Source organism: Mobula hypostoma, chromosome 13, assembly GCF_963921235.1.
Source record: "Mobula hypostoma chromosome 13, sMobHyp1.1, whole genome shotgun sequence".
Lineage (NCBI taxonomy): Eukaryota > Metazoa > Chordata > Chondrichthyes > Myliobatiformes > Myliobatidae > Mobula > Mobula hypostoma.
In genome coordinates, this window is record NC_086109.1 from 43,882,284 (window position 1) to 43,910,222 (window position 27,939).

General features: G+C 36.1%; 1 protein-coding gene across 1 annotated transcript in view; it reads left to right on the top strand.

Moving 5' to 3' along the window:
- The window catches only part of tmem183a (transmembrane protein 183A), a 42,169-nt gene extending 15,384 nt beyond the window's left edge, over positions 1 to 26,785 (top strand). Inside the window, exons 4-7 of the mRNA XM_063065587.1 lie at positions 784 to 943; positions 1,509 to 1,689; positions 22,470 to 22,625; positions 23,369 to 26,785. Of these exons, the coding sequence (XP_062921657.1) occupies positions 784 to 943; positions 1,509 to 1,689; positions 22,470 to 22,625; positions 23,369 to 23,554 (683 nt within the window). The 3' untranslated portion in view covers positions 23,555 to 26,785. The remainder of the gene's footprint in view (positions 1 to 783; positions 944 to 1,508; positions 1,690 to 22,469; positions 22,626 to 23,368) is intronic.
- The last annotated feature ends 1,154 nt before the right edge of the window (positions 26,786 to 27,939 follow it).

Genomic DNA, 27,939 nt, shown 5'->3' on the forward strand with positions numbered 1-27,939 from the left:
TATTATACGTCTGTGCAGCATCTCAATAAAAAAAAATTCAGTGCTTTGTAATAATAGGATTAATAGACAATTGGGAAAAACTGTCAGTCTAACTCCACCAAAATATTGTGTGTGGATTATCTGGGTTTTGGTGCAGTTATCACAGTGTTCCTCTGGTTAAGTGGTTCTTATGCTTGTATCACTAAAGTTGTGCCTTGTCACATGAAGTTGATATCCAAGTTCTGCATTTCTTTGGCAAACATTTGCTGTAAGTAAAGCAAGTGTGTTTTTTTCCTTTTTCTAGTTCTATTGCCTTCCATTGTCAAGTTGTGGTTTTATTATGCTCAGTAATTTACTTAAGCAGTATCTCCAAATCCCAAATGTTCCAAAGGATGTCATTATTACAGAGTGATGAGATTGGAAAAATATGAATGGTGCATCACACAGTCAGCTTGTGCATCTGGTATAATTGCAGACCTCAGTATTGAATTCTCCTGTCATATTATAACTTTTAAAAATAAAGTGTGTGAAGTAGTTTCCCTATCTGTTACATTTGTCCAACATTTCAATCACCAGCCTTGATTTTGTTATACTTCAGAAAAATATAAATGAAAGGAGTAATCTTGTACTGCGTGCCTAACAATTGCAATTGATAGTTTTGATTTACAGTTACAATAGCAACTAATTCCTGTGTTAACCAAAATGGAATTTATTTTATTGTTATAGCCAAAAAAATGCATTTTACCATCCAAATATATAAATTATATTCGTCAAAATGAACAGTTTGTTTTCCCTCTTTGCCAGTGGAGGATGAAGAGGACTGTGGAGAACAATACCCGATAGATATTTGGTTATTCCTGTCATCTTACATACGTCCTGAAGATACTGTTAAATTTGCTCTGATTTGTAAAAATGCTTGGGCTGTTACCTGTACAGCTGCTTTTTGGACCAGATTGTACAAAAGGTGAGTTTATTTCTGAGTACTATTTTTATTCTATACATATTGCTAGCTACAAGTGTTAATTCAGAAGCTGATTTTTGTAGATGCAGCAATAGGTGTGAAGGTGCCCTTTTTTAATAGATGGAATTTGCACACCATTTATGACCAGTATGTTAACTATTCTGTGCAGGCCAGGATGCATTCTGTGCACACAAGTTGTCTCCTAGGGTTATCTTTGCAAATCATACTTTGGTATTTTAAGTTGAAATCAAAGTGCAGCTGTAGTGTTGCCAGGTTTTCCATGCCCACCATTTTCCTAAATGCCCAAGTTAGGAGTAGAGATTTATTTGGTAATTCTCACATAGTTTTGATTTGGATTCTGATGGAAATGTGAGATTATAAGATACAGTAACTGCATTGTAATCTGAACCAATTAATGGTGAACAGCTTGGAATGACATTAGATATCTTTTTCTTTCATTCATCCTTGTGTATCTTCAGGGTTCAGCATAAACGTGCTTTATTTACGTTGTTTTTAACGAAAGCGTATTTGTTCTCTTAACCGATCCATAATTCTGCATAATTTATAGATATTACTGTCCAGATGTGTACTTGCCTGAACGTTTACAACGCGAGGTCATAGGAAGGTTTAGTTCACTGCGGGCCTCTGTGATTCGTTCGTTGTATCTCATGTATGAGCCATTTCGTTCTCGTTTGTTAGAGAAACCAGCAATTCCTGAGTCAACTCCAACCACGTTACAGAATTGCAGCGTAAGTGGAAATTTAATTTCCAGTAATTTTCCATTGTTTGGACTGGTGAACTCTGATCATATAAAGTCTTTTAATTGCAGTAATCAACCCCAAGTTTACTTTTGACAGAATTAATGTTGCACAAAGACTTGTGGAATGCAGATTTCCCAGTCTTTCTACAACAGAGCATAAAAGCAGAAGTAAGCTGTTTGATCCATTTCATCTACTCCACCATTCATGGCTCACCATTCCTATGAGGGGATCAGCTATACTAGATTGGGTGTTATGTAATGAACTAGAGATGATTAGGGAGCTTAAGGTAGAATAACCCTTAAGAGCCAGTGATCACAATATGATTAAGTTCATATTGAGTAAAGAAAATTACAGTGGTAAGAGAGGAGTTGGCCAAAGTAAATTGGAAGGAGATGCTGGCAGGGATGACAGCAGAGCAGCAATGACATGGGTTTCTAGGAAAAATGAAGAAGGGTCAGGATAGATGTATTCCAAAAATGAAGAAATACTCAAATGGCAAAATAGTACAACTGTGACTGACAAGGGAAGTCAAAACTAATGTAAAAGCAAAAGAGAGGGCATACAACAAAGCAAAAATTAGTGGGCAGACAGAACATTGGGAAGCTTTTAAAACCCTACAGACAGCAACTAAAATAATTATTAGGAGGGAAAAGATGAAATATAAAAACAAGCTAGCAAGCAATATCAAAGTGGATAGTAAAAGCTTTTTCAAATATGTTAAAAAAAAAGTTTAGAGTGGATATAGGACCACTAGAAAATGAGGCGGAGAAATAATAATTGGGGCCAAAGTGATGGCAAATGAACCAAGTGAGTATTTTGCATCAATCTTCACTGTGGAAGACACTAGCAGTGTGCCAGATGTTGAAGGGTGTCAGTGAAGGGAAATGAGTGCAGTTACTATTACAAGGGAGAAGGTACTGACAAAGCTGAAAGACCTAAGAGTACATAAGTTACCCAGACCAGATGAACTGCATCCTAGGGTTCTGAAATAGGTAGCGGTGGAGGCATTAGTAATAATCCTTCAAAAACCATTGGACTCTGGTATAGTGTCAGGACTGGAAAATTGTAAATATCATTCTACACTTCAAAAAGGGAGGAAGGCATCAGTAAGGTAATTATAGACCAGTTAGCCTGACCTTAGTGGTTGGGAAGATGTTGGAGTCAATTTCTAAGGATGAAGTTATGGTTTACTTGGTGACACAGGACAAGATAGGACAAAGTTGGCATAGTTTCCTTAAGGGAAAATCTTACCTGGCAAATTAATTGAGATTGTACATAGGATAGATAAAGAGGATATAGTAGATGTTGTATATTTGGACTTTCAAAAGGCCTTTGACAAGGTGCCACATGTGAGGCTGCTTGAAAGAGCCCATGGTATTACAGGGAAGTTACTGGCATTGTCAGAGCAATGGTTGATTGGTAAGAGGCAGCGAGTGGGAATAAAAGGATCCTTTTCTGGTTGGCTGCCAGTGACTAGTGGTGTTCCACAGGGGTCAGTGTTGGGACCGCTTCTTTTTATGCTGTATATCAATGATTTAGATGATGGAATAAATGGCTTTGTTGTCAATTTTGTAGATGATACAAAGATTGGTGGAAGGACAAATAGTGTTGAGGAAACAGGCTGCAGAAGGACTTAGATTTTGAGAATGGGCAAGAGATTGGCAAATGAAATAGTGTTGGAAAGTGCATGGTCATACACTTTGGTAGTAGAAATATATGTGCGGACTATTTTCTAAATGGTGAGAAAATCCAAAAATCTGAGATGCAAAGGGATTCCAGAGTCCTTGTGCAGAACATTCTAAAAATGAACTTGCAGTTTGAGGCGGTGCTGTGGAAAGCAAATGCAATGTTAACATTTATTTCAAGAGGTCTAGAATACCAGAGCAGGGGTGAGATGCTGAGGCTTTATAAGGCACTGGTGAGGCCTCACCTTGAATATTGTGAACAGTTCTGTGCTCCTCATCTAAGAAAAGATGAGCTGGCATTGGAGAGGGTTCATAGGAGGGTTACAAGGATGATTCCGGGAATGAAAGGGTTATCGTACAAGGAACGTTTGATGGCTCTGCGTCTGTACTCGGTGGAATTTAGAAGGATGGGGGTGATCTCATTGAAACCTTCTGAATGTTGAAAGGCTTAGACAAAGTAGATGTGGAAAGAATGTTTTCCATGGTGGCATGTCTAGGACAGGAGGGCACAGCCTCAGGATAGAGGGGTGTCCATTTAAAACAGATGCGTGTAAATTTCTTTAGCCAGAGGGTGGTGAATTTGTGGAATTTATTACTATGGGCAGCAGTAGAGGCCAGGTGGTTGGGTATATTTAAGGGAGAACTTGATAGATTCTTCATTTGATGCGGCATCAAAGGTTAAGGGGAGTGGGGCTAAGGAGGGGAAGAAAGGATCAGCCATGATTGAATGGCGGAGCGGACTCGATGGACCAAATGGTCTAATTCTGCTGCTATGTCTTATGGTCTTCTGTTTTATGTCAGGCACTTTGCTGAATTAAATGATTTAATTCCACGAATGTTTAAAAATCTGTCTTATCTTTTTCCTAGATCTGCATGAAGTGAGCCTTCATAGCTCACCAGGGTAGAAAATCCACTAACATCTGGGTGAAGAAATTGTTCACCTCAGTCCTGAATATTTTGAGACTGTGACCTCTGATTTTAAACAATACAAGATTATTGTGCCCTGTATGTCCTGTAACATCCATGAAATCTGGCACTGAGAGCTCTTTCAGTGATGATGTATTAGTTCTGAATGCTTGTTATCTTTTCCTTGATTGCTTCCTATTGCAATAATATTGACCTAACTTCAAACAGCTGTTCACAGTTTTACTTCTACTCAATGAAATTGCCTTTTCCCTTATGTAGGACTTTTATTCTGCATTTATCATCCTTCTTGTATATGTGTGCTAAATTAAACTAGTCTTATTAAATTATTATCTGCCTCTAATACATTCTCCCAGTGCTGCCTTCATTACTAATCTAAAACCAAGTTCAGTTCCATGACCATTTCTTTTGCTAAGTCTGAATTTTACTAAAAATGTTTTAATAAAAATTTTGCTCCTACTCAACTTGTTTGCTCAGAATGTTCCATTCCACTTAATGTTCATCATCATCATCAAGTGCCGTGCCCGGTTTGAGCTTTGACTGCCATGGCCTACACACTCCTGTTTCAGGTCAAGTGGGTCAATTCATTGGCATTCATTTCCAGTTCTCTGGCTGCTGTCTCCATCATCATTTGTCTCTGTCTTCCTCTTGCTTTCTTCCCTTCAATCTTTCCCATAATCACCATGCATTCTAACTCCTCTTTCCTAATCACATGTCCAGTGAAGTTACGTTGCCTTTTCATGATCTCATACATTATTTCTTTTTGTGTTTGCTCTGTTCATGACATCCTTGTTAGATATTCGTTTCGTCCATGATATTCTTTGCATCCTCCTCAAAAACCACATCTCCGCTGCTTCAATTCGTTTCCTTATGCTGCTAGATAATGTCCAACATTCTGAGCCATATAGTATAACTGGATGAACGTAACATTTCAGTACTCTGAGGCGGGTTGTCGTGCCTAGTTTAGTATTGGTCAATATACTCTTCATTCTCGTAAAGGTGTCTTTTGCCAACCTATCCTTCTTTTGATGTCCATGTCGCACCTGCCATCTGATCTCACCCAGCTTCCTAAGTAGCAAAAGTTCTGTACTTGTTTTATGTCTTCCCCATTTATTCTCGGCCTGCAGATGGGATTCTCCTTTTTGGATATCACCGTACATTGTCTTTTTGCAATTGATAGATACACCCATTTTTGCACTTTCTTCAACAACTATATCAATTAAGTTTTGTAGTTCTTCCTCCGTACTTGCAATTAATACAGAGTCATCTGCATATCTGAAATTATTGATGTTTTCACTGCCAACTTTGATTCCCAAGATGTCTCTTATTTTTTGTAATATTGTTTCACTATACACATTAAATAAATCAGGAGAGCAAACACACCCTTGTCTAACGCCTGTCTTGATTTTCGTAAACTGACTCACTTCTCCATCTATTCTTACAGCGGCAGTTTGTTCCCAGTACAGATTTCTGATTAGGTGGAGACCTTTCGAATCTAGGTCTAGAGTTTTCTGTAATATTTCAAGTAACTTACTGTGCTTCACTTTATCAAACGTTTTTGTGTAGTCAAGAAAACTAACGAACAAATCTTTTTGCACTTGAATAGCTCGTTCTGATAGTATCCTTAACATCAATATTGTGTTTCTTGTACCTTTGTCTTTCACAAAACCGCATTGTTCTTTACCTATTTCAGCTTGTATCTTACTTTTAGCTCTTGTCATCAAAATTCTTTGAAGTATCTTGGTGATATGACTCATTAAATGTAATTCATATTCTATTGCTCCAGGTTTTGTAGGAAGAGTGATAAATGCTGATTTTTTTCATCTCTTCTGGTATTATTCCAGTCTTATAATTGTCATTGATTAAATCAGTAAGTTTTTCAATTCCATAATCTTCAAGGGCGATAATTTGTTCTATTACTAATTCATCAGGACCTGCTGCCTTTCCTTTCTTCATCTTATTTATTGCATTACGAACTTCGGATTTTAGAATACTTTAGACCTTCAGTGTTTTTCTTAATTTCTGGTTTTTCGATCGTCTTCAAACAATTCCTGAATATACTCAATCCATTTGTTCATAACCTCATCTTTTTCCATGATAATGGTACTGTCCTTTGCTTTCAAACATCCACCTGAAGAACAGAGGAGCTTTTTACCAGTGATATTCTTGATTTGATGATGTAACCTTTTTGGATCAGTAATAGGGACTCTATTTGCTCACATTCCTGGTTTAACCATTCTTCTTTGGCTTTTTGACATAAGCTTTTAGCCTTTTTTATCTAAGGACTTATATTCTATAGGATTTGCTTTCTTCTGTCTCCTTTCCTCTGTTAGATTTTTGATTTCATCTGTCATCCATTTATTCTTTGTGCTTTTTCCTTTTTAGGAATCACTGACTTTGATTCTACCAAGGCATCCTTTAGAGAGTTAAGTTTCATTTCTACATGATTGCTATCATCTTCAACAGATTCTATTTCTAGACTTTGAAATCTATTCCTTACTTCAATTGTAAATTTTTGCCTTAAGTTTTCTTCTTTAACTAATTGCAAGTAGTCAAGGGATTGTTCAGGCTGCATTTGTTTTTTTAAGTTTTACTTTTACATGACATATTACTGGGTTACGGTCACTATTACAGTCTGCACCTGGATATGTTTTGCATTGAGTCACAGTTTCTCAATCTTTGGTTTATAGTAATAAAGTCAATTTGATTTCTAGTGTTATCACCTGGACTTTTCCAGGTCCACAAGTGTCTTGGATGGTTTTTGAAGTAGGTATTCATAATGACCTGATTATTCATCTTGCACCATTCTACCCATTTCTCACCTCTTTCTTTCCCCTAGTCCAAATTTTCCTATGGTATTTCCATCAGCACCTTGTCCTACTTTAGCATTTAGATCTCCCATGACAATAACAATATCTTGAGGTTTGCATCCATTCTTTGCTTGTTCAAGCTCTTCATAGAATTTATCTATATCCTCATTTGTTCCATCTGTTGTAGGTGCATATACCTGTATAATTGCTAAATCAAATGGTTGTCCTCTGAATGTAACAAGGAGCAGTCTTTCTGATATTGCCCAATGTCCTAAAACACTTTTTGCCATATTTTCATCTATAAGAATTCCTACTCCATTAGTATGGGATGTTCCACAAAAATAAATTAGTGTTTTATTTCTATTCTGACATGTTCCAGCACCTATCCAATGAACTTCGCTAATTCCCATGATGTTAATCTTTAGTCTTTCCATTTCATTTATCACATTGTCCAATCTTCTTGCTTGATATAGGGTTCTTACGTTCCAAGTGGCAATGATATTCTTTTGTGTTACTTTAATTTTATGAGCAGTAGCTTGATGAGAGTCGGGGATCCCCTGCTGACCAGAATCAACTCTACTGAGTGAAACATCTTCAGAATTGTCTTGAAGAGCCTCTTGACTGTTGTTGTGTGATACATTTTGTGAGTTTGACCATGGTTTTCTTAGCAAATAGATTCTAGGAAACCTAGTATCTAGCAACAGTGGTTTGCTATTGCCTGCCGTTGGGCGAACTGAAGAAATCGCCATTTCTCTTCCCAAATGTTCGTCCGCCTATACTATAGCCGTTGACATTTGAGGTCCTAGCTCATCTGCCTTCTCCGTCATAAGTTCAGTTACTGAACCTGCCGGATCTGCCGTTGGCCTTCGCTCGTATCCTGAGCAGGAACCCTTGTAGGTGCTACCGTTCTGGGTCATAGAGCGGCCCTGGGAGCAATGAATGACTAAGGGGTAACTCCACTTTTCCCAAAGTTCTGAAAGTCCCCAATCAGAGTCTCATCACCAGTTGCAGTTTAGAGTCATACCCAGGACCACACTTAATGTTAGCCTAGTTAAAACTCTCCAACTCTCGCTGCCTTTTTTTTGCTTTTATACTTGTGCTGAAATATCTGCAGTCTTATCTCGTACTTTGCAAGAGGGCCTGTGTATAGATCTTAAGATGATTGTCCCTATTTTTGTTCCTCAGTTCAACTAACATGACTTCATCTGATCTTTCTGGAAGGCCAGCTGTGGTTGTTTCCTTAGCTGCTATAGCTATGCTAGTACATAGTTCAACCCTGTCTATCTTGGCTAGTTTTGCCTTGTAATCAGCAATGCTCTATTAACTTTCCTGACCATCTTCACATCCTGTTTCAGTCATGGCCACACTCACTTCATCACCTTTAGTCCTATAACCTTGTTGGTTTATTTTAAAAGTATATGGGTGAAGCTCTGACCAAATACCTTTCCTTATATTTTTCATAGAGGTGGAGGCTATTTGGACCATATTTCTACACCAGATCTGAGCAATCCCATCTGTGGCATTTTCCCCACTATTTTTCTCTGCTCCTGCATAACCTCTCTTGTGTTCATCAACTTCTGATTCTTATGTCACACACTTACACTAGGGGAAATTTACAGTAGCCTGTCATTCTACAGGAATATCTTTGGAATGTGGGATGAAACTGCAGTGTCTGTGGGGGAATGTGCCCAGCCAGTCACTGGGAGTATCTAAACTCCACACAGACAGTGGACAGCATACTAGATCAGGTGTACTGTGCATCAAAGTAATGCTTTTTCAACTATGTTGCTGTGTTTCACATCTAACTTTGGACTTCTCCTTCATATATTGCTGTGACAGGCCTTGCCAGAAAGGAAGGAATTAGCCCTGGCTATTGAAACTCTCTGTGTTCACCTTGAATAGATGCCACCTTACTACATGTTCTCTTCAGACACGCATTTATTTACGTATCTACTAATCATATGTATTCACTGACATATAATCAAGTCCCTGCCCTCCTTTCTACCTCTGTTTTGTATGGAGCTAGTGTGCACAAAGTACTTCAAAAGTATTAAGTGTCTGTCATTAGATTGTGCTTCTACAAATGCAGATACATTACCCTGTATGAACTTGAGTAGTTTAGCTATTATGTATGTCTGCAGTAATGGAATTCCACATGAATATTTGTTCCTTTAGTTGGTATATTGTTCAAACAATTAATGTGTTTGTCTTATAGGCAGCTGTTTAACATTTCTGTTGGGCTAATTTTAGCAGATCGAGCAAAATTAATAATGTAGTTACTGTTGTGCGCTTTTATCTAAATATTGATGACAATTTATAAAAATGATGGAAATATGTAAGTATATGAATGCCTTTAATTTGTGTGCAACAAATCTTACTGGCAAAGCATTATCTGGTGTTACTGAAGTTGTAATTTTTAATTATTTACTCTTCCAATTTCCTAGAATGATTTCTTTGTAACTAATGTGTGAAGCTGAATGTTTGAACATTGACCATAAATAAATGTTATTTTTAGTGCTTACTGTACTGGTGCAAGAAAGGAAGTGGAAATAGATCAGACCAAAGATGGGAGTTCAACTATAAATTCAAAAAGCAGGTGTGCACTGAAGTTTTAAGTTGATAATTAGTGTTTTCTAAATGTAGCTTTTTTGTGTGTTTTCTAAATGTTTTAACAATATCACAGATTTTTTTTTCAATTTATGGAACTAAGTAGAAGTTGCATTCTCAGTTTTATCTCTCTGGGTAGATACCAAGCTAAGTGCAACTTGTTACCATAGATATATCGTTTGCTTTTATCAGACTCTTCCGAAGGACAACTTATTTATGGTTAAACTACTTGCATTTAAGGAAATCGCAAGAGTAACAGAAAGCATGCTTTTGATGTAATTAAGATGGACAAAAAGGCTGCAAAGAAGCAAAATTGTCAAGCAAACAGGCCTGGAGAACTTAACCACTAGGGGGGTGGGGGTGGAGTTTTCTATTGTGGATATCCTAGGTGTATCCCGACTCTTGTTGAGTCCAAATAGAAATATTAATAGAGTAAAAGGGTTATGTCTGGCCTTGACTTCCCTGAGCTAGGTAAAAACTGTCCTTTGGATTCTTATCTCTATAGAGAAACTACCAGTAGTTTTTTTTTTGAGGAATTAATAAGCAGGATATACAAAGGAAAATCAGTGGATGTTGATTATTTGGATTTTCTGAAGGTCTTTGACAAGGTGTCATACATGAGGCTGCTAAACAAGATAGAGCACATGTTATTACAAATAGAGAGACAGGGTGTGTTGAAGCAGGGAATCTGTAGGAGAGCTTGGACAGATTAGGAGACTGGGCAGAGAAGTGACCGATGGAATACAGTGTAGGGAACTATACAGTCATGCATTTTGGTAGAAGGAATAAAGGTATGTTATGTTTTGTAACTTCAGAAACTAATTGAAAGAAAAACAGAGGAGCCAGGATACTTGCCTACTGAGTTTCTTTTCTTTTTAGTGAGGCACTCACATATGATGTGACATAATGACATATACTATTCATGTACTACTTACATATAAACAAAGAATGCTTAATCAAACAATATATTTACAGTATTACTCAAATACTACTTAAATAATAAATTCACTGCAATCCTCCTTGCTTAGCTATAAACTCCAAGTCAATATAGAATACGTTTCAACACAAATACATAGCTCATTGCTCTCTGGTTGTTATATATTACAAATTATATTATAGACATCCACAGAATAGTAATTTTTAAATTGTCCCATTCAGCCCTAAAGATTTAATTGCTGTGGATGATTTCTTACTTTTGCAGGATGACGTCTTTTCTGACACGGGGGATCATTCTACTTGGCAGATGAGACTTGTGGCTGTGAAATAATTCCTGGGTTTTGCAGCCTCCGTACTGGTTCCAGGAGTTGACTCTGGAACTGCAGGAAGTTGTACAGCTCTGGACACTTTTCTTCTTTAACAATCCAGTCTAGTCTCCTCAACTGGTCGATGCATTCTCTCCAGATAACATCATGCGCAATCTCTACTGTGTAGCATACTGGTCCAGTTCTCTCCTTAATCTTTCCAAGTACCTACTTCTCATCTCAGTCATCCTTCTCTGGGAGTGAAGCATCAAACCTCCTTGTTTGAGGAGAACTGAATTTGTTTCAGCTGTTTGCCCTGCAAACTCCTTTTGAGATTTGGTTTGAGGAGATCCAAGCGTGAGCGCAAGGAACGACCCAGGAACAGCATAGATGGTGAGTGGATGGCTTTGCAGTATGCTGTATCACGACATGCAAAGAAGAAATTGGCAGGCTTCTGATTCACTGCAGTGTGTTCTTTAAACTCTGAACCAACCTTTTTGCCAAGTCATTCATATTCCATTTATTCTCAGGAATGACTGAAACTGTTCCACAACAAACTGTGGTCCATTGTCACTGACTAAGTGTTCTGGGATACCGGTTCTTGAGAAGAGGTTTCTCAACACATCAACAGCATGTGAGGTTATAGCGGAGGCTATTGGGAACATTTCTGGCTACTTTGTAGCTGTATCCATTGCTACCACGAAATCCGTGCCCACGAATGGTCCAGCAAAATCCACATGAATCCTCTGCCAGAGCAGTGCAGGCCTTTCCCAGGGATGGAGAGGCACTGTTCTTGGCATCTTCTGGATGTGTATGCAAGCTGCTCGATCTACTGATCTATCTTAGGGCACTAGACAAAGTTTCAAGCCAACAACTTCATTTTGACCATGCTCAGAATAATGCCGTGTATTGCAACTCCTTAAACATTTTAACTCTCTGTTTGGGTGGTACAACAATTCTCAGTCCCTATAGAAGGCAACATCGGTCAAGGGCAAGTTCATCTTGGCACTTTCTGCTTTCCCTTTGGATCATTTCTGCCAGAACGGGGAGACTTTCAATTTACATGAGGGAGAATATGCCAAGAGAAATGTCCACATTTGTAAATTCTTCAGCTATTACCTTTGCCGAGGGTAAACTGAGCAACCTCTCAGCATTTCCATGACAGGCTGTCCTCTTGAATTTGATCTTGTAATTGTGTCCTCCAAGAAACAGAGCCCATCTCTGCATTCGTGCTGCTGCTGTTAGTGGAACACCCTCCTGTGGATTGAAAATGGACAACAGTGGTTGATGATCAGTAATGAGGGCAAACTCTTTCCCGTACAAGTACTGGTTGAAACGTTTTACACCACAAACCAAACTCAAGGCCTCTCTTATCAATCTGTGCGTAATTTTTCTTTGTAGTGTTAAGGGAATGTGATGCAAAGGCTATGAGGCCTTCACGTCCATCACATAACATGTGACATGACTGCACCTGTACCATAAGGCGAAGTGTCACAGGCAAGCTTCACTGGACAATGTGGATCATAATGTGTGAGTACAGTTCTGATGTCACCATTTCCTTTACCTTTTGGAAAGGCATCTCACTGCCTTGTTCATTGCTATTTCTTCCTAATCTGCAGTAATGAGTTCAAGGGTTGACACTTCCTTTGGTCTTGGGGCATCTGCCATTTCTGGAATTCTCTCAGCACACTTGTGTAATGTGTCTGTCAATGGTGTGACCACAGTAAGTGATGCTTGATTTAAAGAATTCAGACTTGTCACGTTGTGCTGTGGGCCCATAATCTTCTAATTGTTAACACTATTGAATCTTCTAATTGTTAACGCTATTGACAGTTTGGAGATGTTCCCTGTAATTCCTCATTTGTAACGTTGAGTGCCTGGGCAGCCTGTCAGCACTTGGTCCGGAGCTACTTCAAAAATAAGTCTATTATAGCGATAAAGCCCTTTGTGGGTGCTTATGGTGAAAAACACTTCGGGCTGTTCTTCTATCTTCATCTGTAGGTAGGCCTCAGCTAAGTCAGCTTTGCTACAGTGTTTCTTTCCAGAAAGATTTGCAAAGGTATCCCCTATCCTAGGCAGAAGGTATTGATCTACTCTCAGTACTGGATTGATGGTGACCTTAAAATCACTGCAGATCCTGACAGACCCAATCTTCTTGGCTACTGGGACCAGTGACATTGTCCATTGGCTCCATTCAACCTTGGAAAGAATTCCTTCAGCCTCCATGCGATCTTGCTCACTGGCTACTTTATCATGGATGGTATAAAGAACCAGACAGGCTTTGAAAAACTTGGATGTTGCATTTTAATTTAGCACTATTTCATCCTTTATATGTTTGTGTTTTCCGATGCCGCCCTCGAACACTGCTGTGACATCGTCCAGTACCTTTTCTAATCTACTCTCAGCTGACTCTGTTACAGGGGATGTGGTATGCTAATAGTGGATGGATCTCCACAATCATGTTGTAGTTGCCTGAACCATTCACAGTCCCACAATGTTGGCCCTTCTGTTTTTTGGTTGTGTACTTCACTATTATGAATGTCATTCTCACAGGAGCTATTATTTCTCCAGTTTAAGTTCTTAAGTAGGATATCTGCAGGCTTCAATTTGGTATCTTTGAAATGCCATTTGAACTTATTTTGAGGAATGACTGAAACATCTGAGCTAGTGTCCAATTTGATTTTAATTAATTTGCCATTCACTTTTCTTTTTCAATCTTTTTATTAGTTTCATAAAATATAAACATAACATAGCAATAATACAAAATTGTTGGAAATACATTGTTATACTTAAGATGAGTAATTATAAAATCAAATAGTATAAATTGACAAAGCTCCCAATCATGTAGGACAACAATGAATAACACAGGACAAAAAAAAAATAACTGGAGAAAAATCATGAAAAAGAAAAAAAACAAAAAAAGGCAAACCCCACCCCCAAAAAAAACAATCTAAACAGAATTAGTCAACTAAACTAAAAAGACTTGGGCAATTTTAACAATGTAAAAATGGAAGAGAAGAGAACCTTAGTGTCGACGACTCCATTCCTCTCAACCAATAGTACAGAGAAGTAAAATAAGTTTGGAAATAATCAAATTACATCATATGAAAATGCTGAATAAATGGCCTCCCAAGTTTTTTTCAAATTTAATGGAAGGGTCATAAACCACACTTCTAATTTTTTCCAAATTCAAACACAACATAGTTTGTGAAAACCAGTGAAATACAGTAGGAGGGTTAATCTCTTTATTCAGCAAAATGGATCTTCTAGCTATTAAAGTAAGAAATGCAACCATCTGACAAGCTGAAGAGGTTAAATGATTTGAGTCTATCATTGGTAACCCAAAAATAGCAGTAATTGGGTGAGGTTGTAAGTCTATATTCAAAACTGTTGAAATAATATCAAAAATATCTTTCCAATATTTTTCCAACAAAGGACATGACTGAAACATGTGAGTTAAAGAAGCCATCTTGAAATGACATCTGTCACATATTGGATTAATATAAGAGTAATAACGAGATAGTTTATCTTTGGACATGTGAGCCCTGTGCACTACTTTAAACTGTATCAACACATGTTTAGCACATATAGAGGATGAATTCACCAATTGAAGAATTTTTTTCCCATTTTTCGATCGGTATAATAATCTTAAGTTCTCTTTCCCAATCAGTTTTAATTTTATTGGAAACATCAGGACATAAATTCATAATTATTTTATAAATAATTGCTACAACACTTTTCTGAGAGAGATTTAGATCTAAAATTTTTTCCAAAGTATCCATTGGATATGAGTGTGGAAAATGAGGAGAAGCCGTAATTAAAAAGTTTCTAATCTGTAGGTATCTAAAAAAGTGAGATCTGGATAAGTTATATTTATTAGAAAGTTGATCAAAAGACATGAAACAATTATCCAAAAATAAATCACAAAAACGTACCATACCTTTGGTTTTCCAATCAAAGTAAGCTTGATCCATAATGGAAGGTTGAAAAAGGAAATTAGATATAATGAGACTTGCTAAAATAAATTGATTGAACCCAAAAAATCTTCGGAATTGAAACCATATACGTAAGGTATGCTTAACTATTGGCTTATTCATTTGTTTATACAATTTAGAAGAAATAAAAGGAAACAAAGTTCCTAAAACCGAACCCAGAGGAGACCCTTGTAATGAATTACATTCAAGATTTACCCAATGTGGATTTAAAGATACATCCAAATCTTGTAACCAAAATTTTAAGTATCGAATATTAATTGCCCAATAATAAAATCTAAAATTCGGGAGGGCGAGCCCCTGCTCTTTTTTAGATTTCTGTAAATACTTTTTACTTAGCCTAGGATTTTTGTTCTGCCATATACATGAGGAAATTTTTGAATCAACATTATCGAAAAAAGATTTTGGGATAAAAATTGGAACCGATTGAAATACATATAGAAATTTAGGCAAAATAATCATCTTAATAGCATTAATCCGACCAATCAAAGACAAAGATATTGGTGACCATTTAGTAAACAAAAGTTTAATCTGATCAATTAAAGGTAAAAAAATTAGCTTTAAATAAGTCTTTTTCGTAATTATTATCCCTAAATATATAAATGAGTCAGTAACCAATTTAAATGGTAAACGCCCATAAATAGGTACCTGCTTATTTAGGGGAAATAATTCACTCTTATTAAGATTCAATTTGTAGCCAGAAAAATTACTAAATTGAGCCAACAAAGCTAGAATAGCAGGAATTGACATCTCCGGATTAGAGATATATAATAACAAATCATCTGCATATAGTGATAATTTATGTATTTCATTTCTGCAGGTAATACCAAAAATATTGGGTGAGTCATGGATAGCAATTGCTAAAGGTTCAAGGGCGATATTAAATAGTAAAGGACTAAGTGGGCATCCTTGCCTAGTACCACGAAATAGACGAAAAAAGGGAGATCTTTGATTATTAGTACAAACCGAAGCTACCGGGGAATAATATAACAATTTAATCCAAGATATAAATATCAAACTAAAATTAAATTTCTCAAGCACACTAAATAAATAAGGCCATTCAGCTCTGTCAAAGGCTTTCTCAGCATCTAATGAGATAATAATGGGGTAATAAGTGAAGGGGTATAAACAATATTCATTAACCTCCTAATATTAAAGGATGAATAACAATTTTTAATAAATCCAGTTTGGTCCATAGATATAATTTGAGGTAATACCTTCTCTAACCTATTTGCTAAAATTTTTGAATCTACATTCAAAAGAGATATCGGTCTGTATGATGCACAATCAGTAGCATCTTTATTCTTTTTAAGAATTAAGGGAATAGAGGCTTCATAAAATGATTGTGGTAATTTACCTAAACTGATTGCTTCTTTGAATATTCTAGACAACCACGGAGAGAGGATAGAGGAAAGGGATTTAAAAAATTCCACTGTAAACCCGTCCGGACCGGGTGCTTTACCAGAATTCAATGATGAGATTGCAGTTATTATTTCTTCCTCTGTAATAGGAGTTTCTAATGATAAGCAATCTTCGGGTGATAATTTCGGAAAATTCAGTTTACTTAAAACATCATGCATGGTATTAAAATCACGAGGAAAATCAGAGTGATATAAAGAGGTATAAAATTCTTGAAAGGTTTTGTTTATCCCATCATGATCAACTGTCAAAGTATCATCGTGTTTACGAATCTTAGTAATTTGGCGTTTAACCGAAGCAAATTTCAATTGATTAGCCAATAATTTACCCGATTTATCACGATGAATATAAAAATCACTTCGAGTTCTCATTAACTGATTTTCAATTAAGGATGTTAATAGTAAGCTATGTTCCAATTGAAGTTCAACTCTGTGTTTGTACAGCTCCTTACTGGGAGAAATAGTGTATTTTTTATCAATTTCTTTGTTTATCAACCAACAAAAGTATTTCATTCTTAGCACGTTTTTTTTCAAACCAGCCGAATAGGAAATTATCTGACCACGGATATAAGCTTTAAAAGCGTCCCAAGCTGTTCCATTGGAAACTTCTTCCGTAGTATTAATTGAAAAGAAGAAATCAATCTGTCCCTTTATAAACTTGACAAAGTCCAAGGCTTGAAGCAAAATAGGGTTAAATCGCCATTGTCTATTAGTACAAGAAGTATCCATTAACTTGATAGAAAGTTTCATTGGAGCATGATCTGAAATGGCAATAATGTTATAATTACAATCAATTACAGATGGGATTAATCAAGAGTCAATAAAAAAATAGTCAATTTGAGAATAAGAACGATGAACATGTGAAAAGAATGAGAATTCTTTATCCTTTGGGTGTAGAAATCTCCAAATTTCTGAAATACCAGAATCAAACATAAAAGAGCTAATAAGAGTAACCGACTTACTCGGTAAAGCCGGACTACCTATAGATCTGTCCAACATGGGATTCAAACATAAAGTCACCGCCCATTAGCAACATATACTCGTTTAAGTTAGGAAAGGAAGTGAATATGTGTTTAAAAAATTCAGGGTAATCCACATTTGGAGCATAAACATTAACCATAGCAACCTTTTTATTAAAAAGTAACCCAGTGATTAACAAAAATCTACCATTAGGACCTGAGATAATGTCTTGATGAATAAATGTAATTGAGGGATCTATAAAAATTGAGAGGCCTTTAACTTTGGCTTGGGAGTTCGAGTGGCATTGTCCTTTCCAAAACTTAAAGAAGCATTGATTATCCTCTTGCCTTACATGAGTTTCTTGTGCAAAAATAATATGAGCATTCAGTCTTTGGAATACTTTGAAAATCTTTTTCCGTTTTATTGGATGGTTTAAACCATTTGTATTCCAAGAGACAAAATTAATAATGTGAGCCATAATTTAAGATTAACCCTTTGGTGAGTAAAGGGTTAACCATAATGCGAACTCATGAAATCGGAAGAGGAATACATGATCAGAGAGGAACTGGAAATCACGACACTGCAGACATCTTTGTAGTACTAAATCAGCCCAATAGAAAAAATTAAAAAAGAAAAAGACTACCCCACCCATCATCCCCAAGAACCCCGAACTAAGCCAGAAAAGGCCGAAGAAAGAACTAACTAATACTAAATCTAACCCCATTTCTGCAGGAGGCAACTCCAAAGATGTATGTTATATAGATGACCCCCCCTGGAAACTGATATATATATATATATATATATATATATATATATATATATAAATTAAACACTATACTAAAATAATCTACATAGTATAATTATTCAGATACATAAATAAGAAAAAGTTGGTATCAATATGTATGATTAGTTAATTATAAATGAGAGTAAATAAAATATCGCTTCCAAAAAAAAGGGGATTATGGGAAGAAGAAACAAGAACATGGCGTCTCAAAAAGAACAAAGGAGATTATGCAAAAAGAAAAACAAATCGCCATTTTAATTGTACAGAAACAAAAATAAAGAACATATAACTGAAAATGATCGTCAGATCAAATCGTTAGTAATAATATCGGAAAACAAAAAGTTAAGGAAAAATTAAAAGAAAGTAACGTTATTCGCAAGAAATAACTATTTTATGTAAGTTGTAAAGTATTAACTAGTAGTAAGCACAAAACAAAAATCTTGAGCTTATAAAAAACCTTCGTTTTACGGTAGTAGAAGGTTTATTTTTTTTTTAAAAAAAAACACCAGAGGAAAAAGCTGATACTGAGAGCACAGAACATGAATTAAAGGGTGGTGTCCGCATCAGATGGGTAGTTATCATCCAAAAAGCTTTGAGCGGCGGTTATGGAATGGAAGACGTGACGAGATCCATCAGGAAGAGAGACTCTGAGACGTGCAGGATACAATAATGCCGGTTTGAGATTTTTTTGATAACATTCCGACATCAGAGGTTTAAAAGTCAGTCGCTCCTTCATCACTTCGGAACTGTAATCTTGAACTATCCTGAAGGAATGCTGGCGATACTTGATCATTCCTTGTCGACGAGCAGTCTGGAGAAGCTGTTCTTTAACATTAACATAATGGAAACGAAGAATAATTGGTCTCTGTTTGGATACAGCCGATGCCGACTTTGACCGCGGTATACGGTGGGCATGGTCAAGTAATGGAGGCTCGTTGGGAAAAACTGAACGTATCCTTTAAAAGTTGAGCAAAGAATATTGAAGGGTCTCCGTCCTCAACATCCTCGGGTAGACCAATTATATGTAAGTTTTGTCTTCTCGGTCGATTTTCAAGATCGATGACTTTGGATTTAAAATGTTGCAGTTGTTTAATGGTCGAAGCTAAATTCTGCTCTAAGTTCTCGACTTTTGAATCCATCTTCTGAGATTTAATATCCAGTTCAGAGATTTTACTTCGATGTTTTTGAACTTCACAATCCAGGGATTTCAGAGATTCCGTGATTGATTTTCAATCTTCATTAAAACTTTGACGTTGTTGTTCAAATTTATCAGATAAACTTTCAGATAGATTTTGACGTTGTTCCTCGAACTTTTCCTCTGGAAACTTCATCGTAACCTCATAAGATAGCTCCGTTTGTTTAGAGTCACCTTTTCCTTTTCCTCCGTTTCCGTCAGAATCTTTCCCGTCTTTGGCTTTGGATCTTTTACTCATTTCTTTGAATTCCAGAGTTGCAATTTAAGAAAAAATCAGTAAAATAGAATAAATTTTCTGGTGTGGGTAAAAATTGATTAGATCAAGGAGATCATAGGTTAAAAAAGATGATGGGAATGGAGCGGAGCCAGAAGCGACCTCACTCCATGAGCGCTCCCTGCAGAATCCCTGCCATTCACTTCTGATGTAAATCATATTGCTTGTCTCTTGTTAGTTTTCATATTGTAAATTTTAAGGCTACCCAATCCTGTGTAACTCATTATTATCAGATTTTTCATCAACACCATGGAGATTAGTGTTTTTTTTTTAAAACTGCATCTTTTTAGTCTTTTTCTCTTCCCTGTGCAGTCTATTTACTTTTGTATCCCCGCCATGCTCTTCGCGTCCTACTTCCCACTATTCAAGACATTTACAAAGACGGGTGTAAAAAGGGCCTGAAAAATCATTGGGGACCTGAGTCAACTGAACCACAGCTGCTACCATCCAGGAAACGGTACTGCAGCATAAAAGCCAGGATCAACAGGATTCTTCCACCAGGCCGTCAGACTGATTAATTCATACTGACACAACTTTATTTTTATGTTATATTGACTGTCCTGTTGTGCATACTATTTGTTATAAATTACTATAAATTGCACTTTGCACATTTAGACAGAAGCTTAACGTAAAGATTTTTACTCATGTACATTAAGGGTGTAAGTATTAAAGTCCATTTAATTTAGTTCAATTCTCTGTTACATTTTCTGCAAGTTTTGCCTTTAAACTTGCATTTTTCTGGTGTATGTGAGCCCCTGCCATAACAGTAACACAATTTATTCTGTTTCAACTGCTCTTTTAAATATGAGTTGTACTTTGTTTAGTAGCCATTTTTGAATGCTTTCTTGTAAGTTTCCACAAACCAAACAATCTTTCAGTGCATCATTAAAGCCCATCATTGAATTTATATCTATTGAATATTAAAAGGCCTAGATAGAGTGGATTTTGAGAGGATGTTTTTCAGAAGTGGAGGAGTCAAGGATCGGAGGGAACAGCCTCAGAAGAGAAGGAAGTCCATTTAGAACATAGAACCGTACAGCTCAGGAACAGGCCCTTCAGCTCACAATGTTGTGCCGAACCAATTAAAGTAGTAATCAAATGGCCAACTAAACTGATCCCCTCTGCCTACGCAGATGTGAGAAAAATGGACATTATGTGCCTATCTGAACACGTCTTGAAAGTCTCTAGTCGATCTGCTTCTTCCACTACCCCAAGCAGCGCATTCCAGGCTCCCATCACACTCCGGGGTAAAAAAAAACTTGCCCTTCACATCTTGCAATTACGCCCTCACACCTTAGGTGCATGTTCTCTGGTATTAGACATTTCAACCCAGACAAAAAAAGCTCTACGTATGCCTTTCATAATCTTATAAACCTCTGTTAGATCTTCCCTCAGCCTCTGCAATTCCAGAGAAAACAACCCAATTTTGTTCAGCCTCTTGTTACAGTACATGCAAGCAGCATCCTTGTAAACCTCTTCTGCACCCTCTCCAAAGCCTCCACATCCTTCAAAAAGTGGGTCAAGTAGAATTGTATGCAGGACTCCAGACATAGCCTAACTGGTGTTTAATAAAACTGCAACACAACTTCCTGACTTTTGAACTTAGTGCCTTGACTAATCAAGGCAAGCATGAATATAACTTCTTAACCACTCTTTCAACCTGTGTAGCCTCTTTCAGGGAGCTATGAACTTGGACACCAAGATTCCACTGCTCATCAATACTATTAAAGTTCTTGCCCTTAACAGTGTACTGTTTCTTTAACATTTGACCTTCCAAGGTGCAACACTTCACATTTGGCTGGGTTTAACTATCTGCTATTTCTCCTCTCATATCTGCAACTGATTGATATCATGCTGTATTCTTTACCAGTCTTCAAAGCTATCCACAGCACCACCAATCATTGTATTATCTGCAGACTTATATTTTCATCCAGGTCATTGAGATATCACAAACAGCAGAGGTTTACAGATACAGATCCCTGCAGAACACCGATGATCACAGACCCCCAGTTAGAATAAGTCCCTTCGACCACTACCCTCTTGTCTTTTATGGGCAAGCAGTTCTGAATCTAAATGTCCATCATGAATCATATGTATCTTAATCTTCTAGATAAGCCTCCCATGGGACCTTGTCATGGTGCCTTGTCAGATCCATGTAAACAACATCCAGCGCTCTACTTTCAACAATTACTCTCATCACCTCATCAAGAAACATGATCAAGTTAGTGAGAAACAACTTGCCCCTTGCAAAGTTAGGTTTGCTCCCTAATTAGGCCATGGTTTTCCAAATGTTCATAGAACAGATGTGGAGGAATTTCTTTTGAATAGAGATCTGGAGGAGTTCACCGGACGGTGGCAAATCCTTGGGATTTCTTGTCAGAGACAGCTGTGGAGACCAAGTCATTGGGTATATTTAAAGCAGGGTTTGATAGGTTCATGGTTAGTAGGGGCGTCAAAAGTTACAGAAGGGAAGAGAGGGATAATAAATCAGCACGATCAATAGTGAAGACTCAATGGACCAATGGCCTAATTTTGCACTGTCTTATGGTCTGTTGAAAATTTTGACTGCAAGCAATATAGTTTCTTATTACTAAAGTCCTTGGAATGCTGTTGAAACTCAGGTTACTGGGTAACTTAGACCTGTGGATTTCTAGCACAGAAAAGTGTTCACACCTTTAGGAGTATTTAGATTTTGTTTGGTGGAAATTAATAGCTGTCATGCTTTAAGCTACAATCTAATTCCCAGTTAATTTTTTTTGTCTTTAAAATTTCATTTGTTTTACCTCCCTCACATATTTGCTGTCAGAGCTAGTAGATGAGTCAGTTTGTAGTTGAAATGGTTTATTGTCAAGTAATTTGTACAACTTGTATCCATCAGTCACCTAAGTTGAAGAATGGCTGTCAAAATGGACTACAGTTTCCTAGACAGTATGAACAAGTACACAAGAACCCTGACCAAGACTGCTACTTATTGCAGATCACCACTCTCAATTTCATCTTCACACCTGTGGTTATGGGAATGACATTAGCTTTGGTAAGATCAAGTTTGAATGTTCTAAATGTATTAGTGTGCATAATTTCTTTGGTTTAAATTTGTTGTGCTTCCGATTTCCTAGTATTTGTAGTATTTCCTAGCATCTCATCAGCCAAAGAAGGGGATAAGGTGGGGTGTGACAAATACCTTTGCAGCTTGACTGATAATTGAAATTACCATCAATCATTTCCATTCTACATGCCTATATCATTAACCATACATCTGTAATATTAATCAAATTAGGAAAATAGAAGATATATTGTTTAGCTGGCTATGCAATCTGGGACCGTTTCAAGAAAGATACAATTAAATAAAAACCTTTTTTAAACAGCTGGCTTATTTCTTTGTCACTCTGGTACTATTGTTTCAGGAGTAGGCAAAATTTGAAACATGGCAGATACATCGTGTGGGGGAAAAAATGTCTTGTTCTAATCTGTGGAAAAATCTTGTGACTAGTATTGCAAAAGTCTTCCATGGACAACTTTATTAATTATTTGCAATATTAAACCAAATTACATATGTTTAAAAACTTGTTTGAAGGTTGCATTGGCTTTTATTCGGATTGATTTATCTGCTGCTGAATTTACTTCATATAACAACATTTGTCATACCTATGGAACATCATCTCTGTGGTATGCAAGTTTTGTAGGCTGTCTTACAAGTTTGCCGTTAAAACCTTTACTGACTAATGTACTGTATGTTCAGCCTTCTCAGGTTGTTAAAAGCCTTTGTTTCTTTTACAGTTTACAATAAATGTGAGCACTGATATGAGGCACCATCGTGTCAGAATGCTCTTTCAAGACTCCCCGCTTCCACAAGGCAAGAAGCCTAAAAAGGACCAAGGACTCCAAGTTATCTTGGATCCTGTGCATAGTGTGCGTTTACTGGACTGGTGGCATCCACAATATCCCTTTTCTGCCAGTATTTAGTATTATTTCCCTTTCAAACAATACAAAACTGGGAGGAAAAAATTGGCACTTAATTGAATTGCATGTTAGATATGGAGAATGAGTTCAGTTTATAGAGAAGTGACTTAAGGAATGTAGAATTTTGTGATTCATAAATGTCAAAGGTGATTAGCAGCTGAAATGCAAGTATTGAGGGCTGAAGTGTGTACAGCATTTGGAGCCCGGATCTGAGAATCAGGAAAAACTAATCTTGTCTGGAAAGTAATTTGTTTAACAGTAGTTCATCTTTACATCTTTCTCATTTTATACACAGAATTTGCAGATTGCTTGATGTTGTAGGAATTGGTTTTCCCTTATTTTGACAGTATGAAATATTAAATACTTAGCAGTGATATATGAGCAGTAAGAAGTTGCATATACCGAGTACCCATGTCACTTAATGACATTCTCATGTAGTATGCAATGTTTTAAATTAGCATTGGTGGTAACCGATAGAAACATTGCTCTCTTTTTAATATATTTCCACAAAAGGTGATTGCTTGCTTTTATAGTAATCTGGAGACTGGAGCCAAAAGTTAACTCATTGTAAAGAGGATCTTTGTATGGTGCATTATTTTGAAGTTCCTAAATTTCTCTGTTAATTATATATTATTTAATTCTGCACAATTAGAAATGGATTAAAATATATTACATTTAGTTTTGATTTGTATAGTTTGTTGATGGGATTTTGATTGCAGTGGGGGATTGGTTTAGAAATGCACAAAATGGTTATGAATTACATTTGAAAAGCAAAAAAGCTGAAATTACCAAATTGTAAGTTGATAATTTAAACATTGTGCATTCAATTATCTAAGCCATTTTTGAACCTCTGGAAAAATTAAAAAATTCATTCAAATGTTTCCAATAATCTGAAAAGAATCACCCTGCTTTTTTTTGCATTTAAAATTTCGCTGTTTGCTGTCTGTGGACAGAAATTGTTATGCACAATACATGAAAGATGCTGATTTCTTTAAATGAAAATGATTTGGAACACTAAAAGTGACTGATTTGTCAATTGAAAATTGTTTCATTGTCATACTACTTGTTTTATATTGCAGAACTTGATTTGTTTTGAATTGACCTTCACTACTTTTAACACGCTACCTGTCTCCATTTAAAAACTACATGGTCAAAGATTTCATTAATGCGAATGTGTTACATAATGAAGTAAAGTCAAACCCAAATCAATCTTAACTTACTAGTCATGATAAATTTCTGTTAGTGGAATGTGATGAGTATGAGTAGTGTCATTGAATACAATATCATGGATAGATAGCATGGATATCACGTTTCTGATTGACAGATTTGATGATTGCAGGAAATTGTAGAAATACTGATTTTTGCACAGTACATGGCAGCTTATTTCAGTTAGTGGCACATATTTCAATGCTATGTGAAATTGACAGCAATGTCCTTTCTTTACTGTTTTACGTGAAGTACGTTGTATTTGAATTTTTTGGAACAACGTTTTTCAAATGTGCATGCATATACAATATAATTAGACAGTTTGGAAGTTGAGAGTTTATAAATCGGATGGTTCTAACATGCACAAAATGCAGAAATTTACAGCTGAGCTTAAGAAAGTTGCAGACCTTTTAGCTTCTAGGAAACCATTAGGACATAGCTACTATTTTATCTCAAGATTTTTTCCTCAAAATTGTTGGAATTGGCCTTTAATTGTGACTGTTGGTTCAAATTTTACCATTTGGTGCATTTATTTATTAGTATATGTATTCAAAGGGTAAATAATTTGCCAAATTTGTTTTAATCTTATATTTTAACCATAGATGTAAAATTAAATGTTCAATTTTCAGCCAGGGATGATTCATTTGTACATCAAAATAAACATGCTGTGAAAATTCAAGCTTACTACTGTCCCTAGTATACTTACTTTATTTCTTCTAAAAGTAAAATCTAGTATTTCTGTGAAATGTAGCTAATTATTCATTAAAGTCAGTACCTTATGTTTGGTACATGTTCCAAATTATTCAGAAATTTCAGGTAACATTGAAGAAATCTTCTGTTAGTTGTGAAGGTGATTGTCTTTTTAAAATGTTGACTTTGAAAACCAGCATCTCATTTGTAAGTAGCATGCCCAGAGTAATGTCTTTAATCAGAAGTTTGCTTCATCTCAGAAACCTATTTGCTTAACCTTTATTTCTCCAAGCCTTCTTTTGCAGTACACACAAGAAGGCAGGCAGATGATCAATGAATAGTAGGCAAAGTTTACATATGGGTGTTGCTATTTTTTGACACAGTGAAGGGGGTTTATGGATTACCTAGTTTTACACTGCTTTTGAAGGTCATCTGATTACGCAGATCAGCTTATGAGCCATCATTTAAGTTTTTGAGTGTGTCTTGAAATCATTTAATTTCTCACCTGGTAATTTACAAAAATGCAGAAAACTGAACTAACCAGAAATTTTTCAGCCAATGCCAAGTACTGTTGGTTACATGCGTGCTACTGAAATACAGCTGTAATGAATAAGATGCTTCTTATTAGATTCCAAGACACTGGACAGAAGTTAATGATATATCCATCTGTGTTCTGAGTAGGAAAATTTAATAAGTAGTAGATCTAAATGTTGATTAAAAGAAAAATTAATTTTCTAATTCTGCATTCTGGATTTAGTCCTCTTGTGGTATTGAGTTAATATATGCATAATTAGAGATAAAAAGACATTGGAGGAAAGTAATTAAGCTTCACTATCAAATATAGCTGTCTAATTGTTGGCATATTGTTCAGATGTAACTTAAAACAGATCTGCAAATTTGTGTAAATACCCTATTTTGAAATGAACTTCTCTATTGAGATTAAATAATTAAAGTACCACTAAGTAGACAAAACAGATGTGGATGTATTCATGTGAGGTATTGATGTCGTCTGAAATTTCACTGCTATTGAACATGTACTAATATTGCAGCAAGCCAGAAATTGTATGACTAAATATTATTCAAATTGACTGAAATATATCATGGTTACTTTAACTGGACTATGTAAGTGTTGAACTTGATGTTGGTTGACAACTGATGAGCATGATTTCCTTCATTCTTTTCTTGAAAGTTTCTTTCATTGGACAATTAGAATTTTCATTTTAAAATGTACAACATAAATTTTATGAACATTTAAATAGCATATTTGCTAAACAAATCATTTTTGAATGACATTATTTTCATTTTTAGACAGTAGTCTCAGACCTTAATAAAGTTCATGATGGTATAAATTTCTGTGCTGTAAGTTGTGTTGATGAATTTCTAAACTGAATATCATATTAGCAGCTTCATTGGGGAAACTGAAGAGCTGAGGACGAACATTTTTTTAAATCTGATTTTTGAATTTTAAAAAAATATAAAATTTGTTTAAATAAGGGCACTTTCTTTTTTGGGGTGAGTTTGTATTCACTTAAGAATGAGAGAGGTTTTTCAATATCATTTGATAAATGAATATATGTTGTTGATCCACATTTTAAGGGGCATTGAAGAGAAGAGTAAAAGAAATTTAGGAAAAGAATTCCAGAGATGAAAACTGTAAACACTATATCTCAATATTGCTGGTGGAAATATTAAGATCTGGAATTATCAAGAGGTCAGAACTAGAAAATAGATATTTTAGTTTGGTGTTTATGGCTATTTTGCAAATGGTGTAACCTTTGTCCCCTACAAACCTGCCATTTTCAAAAATACACACTTTATAAAACTAACCAAAAATGTACACTTTATAAAACTAACCATTACTTTAAAGTTTCAATGTAATGGACATTAATCTCTTAATTGTATGACTTTATCTGATTGTACACCATCACAAAGTATATTCAATAACTAAAGATGAAGCTCAATAATTCTTTCATCCCACCCTTCTACCTTCCCCCTCTGAACTTGTCTATTAAACAACCATCTTGGGCTCCTCCCCATCCACTTTCCTGTCTTGCCCTGGCTTCTGCCTCTTCCTTTCCTGACCTGCTGAAGGGCCTTGCTCCAGAATAACTGTCCATTTCCCTGTATAGATGGTGATTGACCTGCTCCAGCATTTTGTGCGTGTTGCTCCTGATTTCCAGCATCTGCAAAATCTCTAGTCTCCAGCAAGCACAATCTTAAAACTTGTGAAGGGACTGGAATTATAGTTTTGTATGTAGAGAACAAAGCAACTAGTTTCTAATCTTGGTCAACATAATCATTGTAGCTTAAGTTTTAATGGCTTAGTCATTGAATGTGTATACTATACTGACACTAATCCCATTTTTAAAATTCCCCATTGATCCTACAACTTACTTACGCACCAGGAACAATTTGTTGTGACCAATCCAGGCTTTATAATGGGAGAAAACTTAAGCACCCAAAGGAAAAATGTGGCAATGGAGAGAATTTGC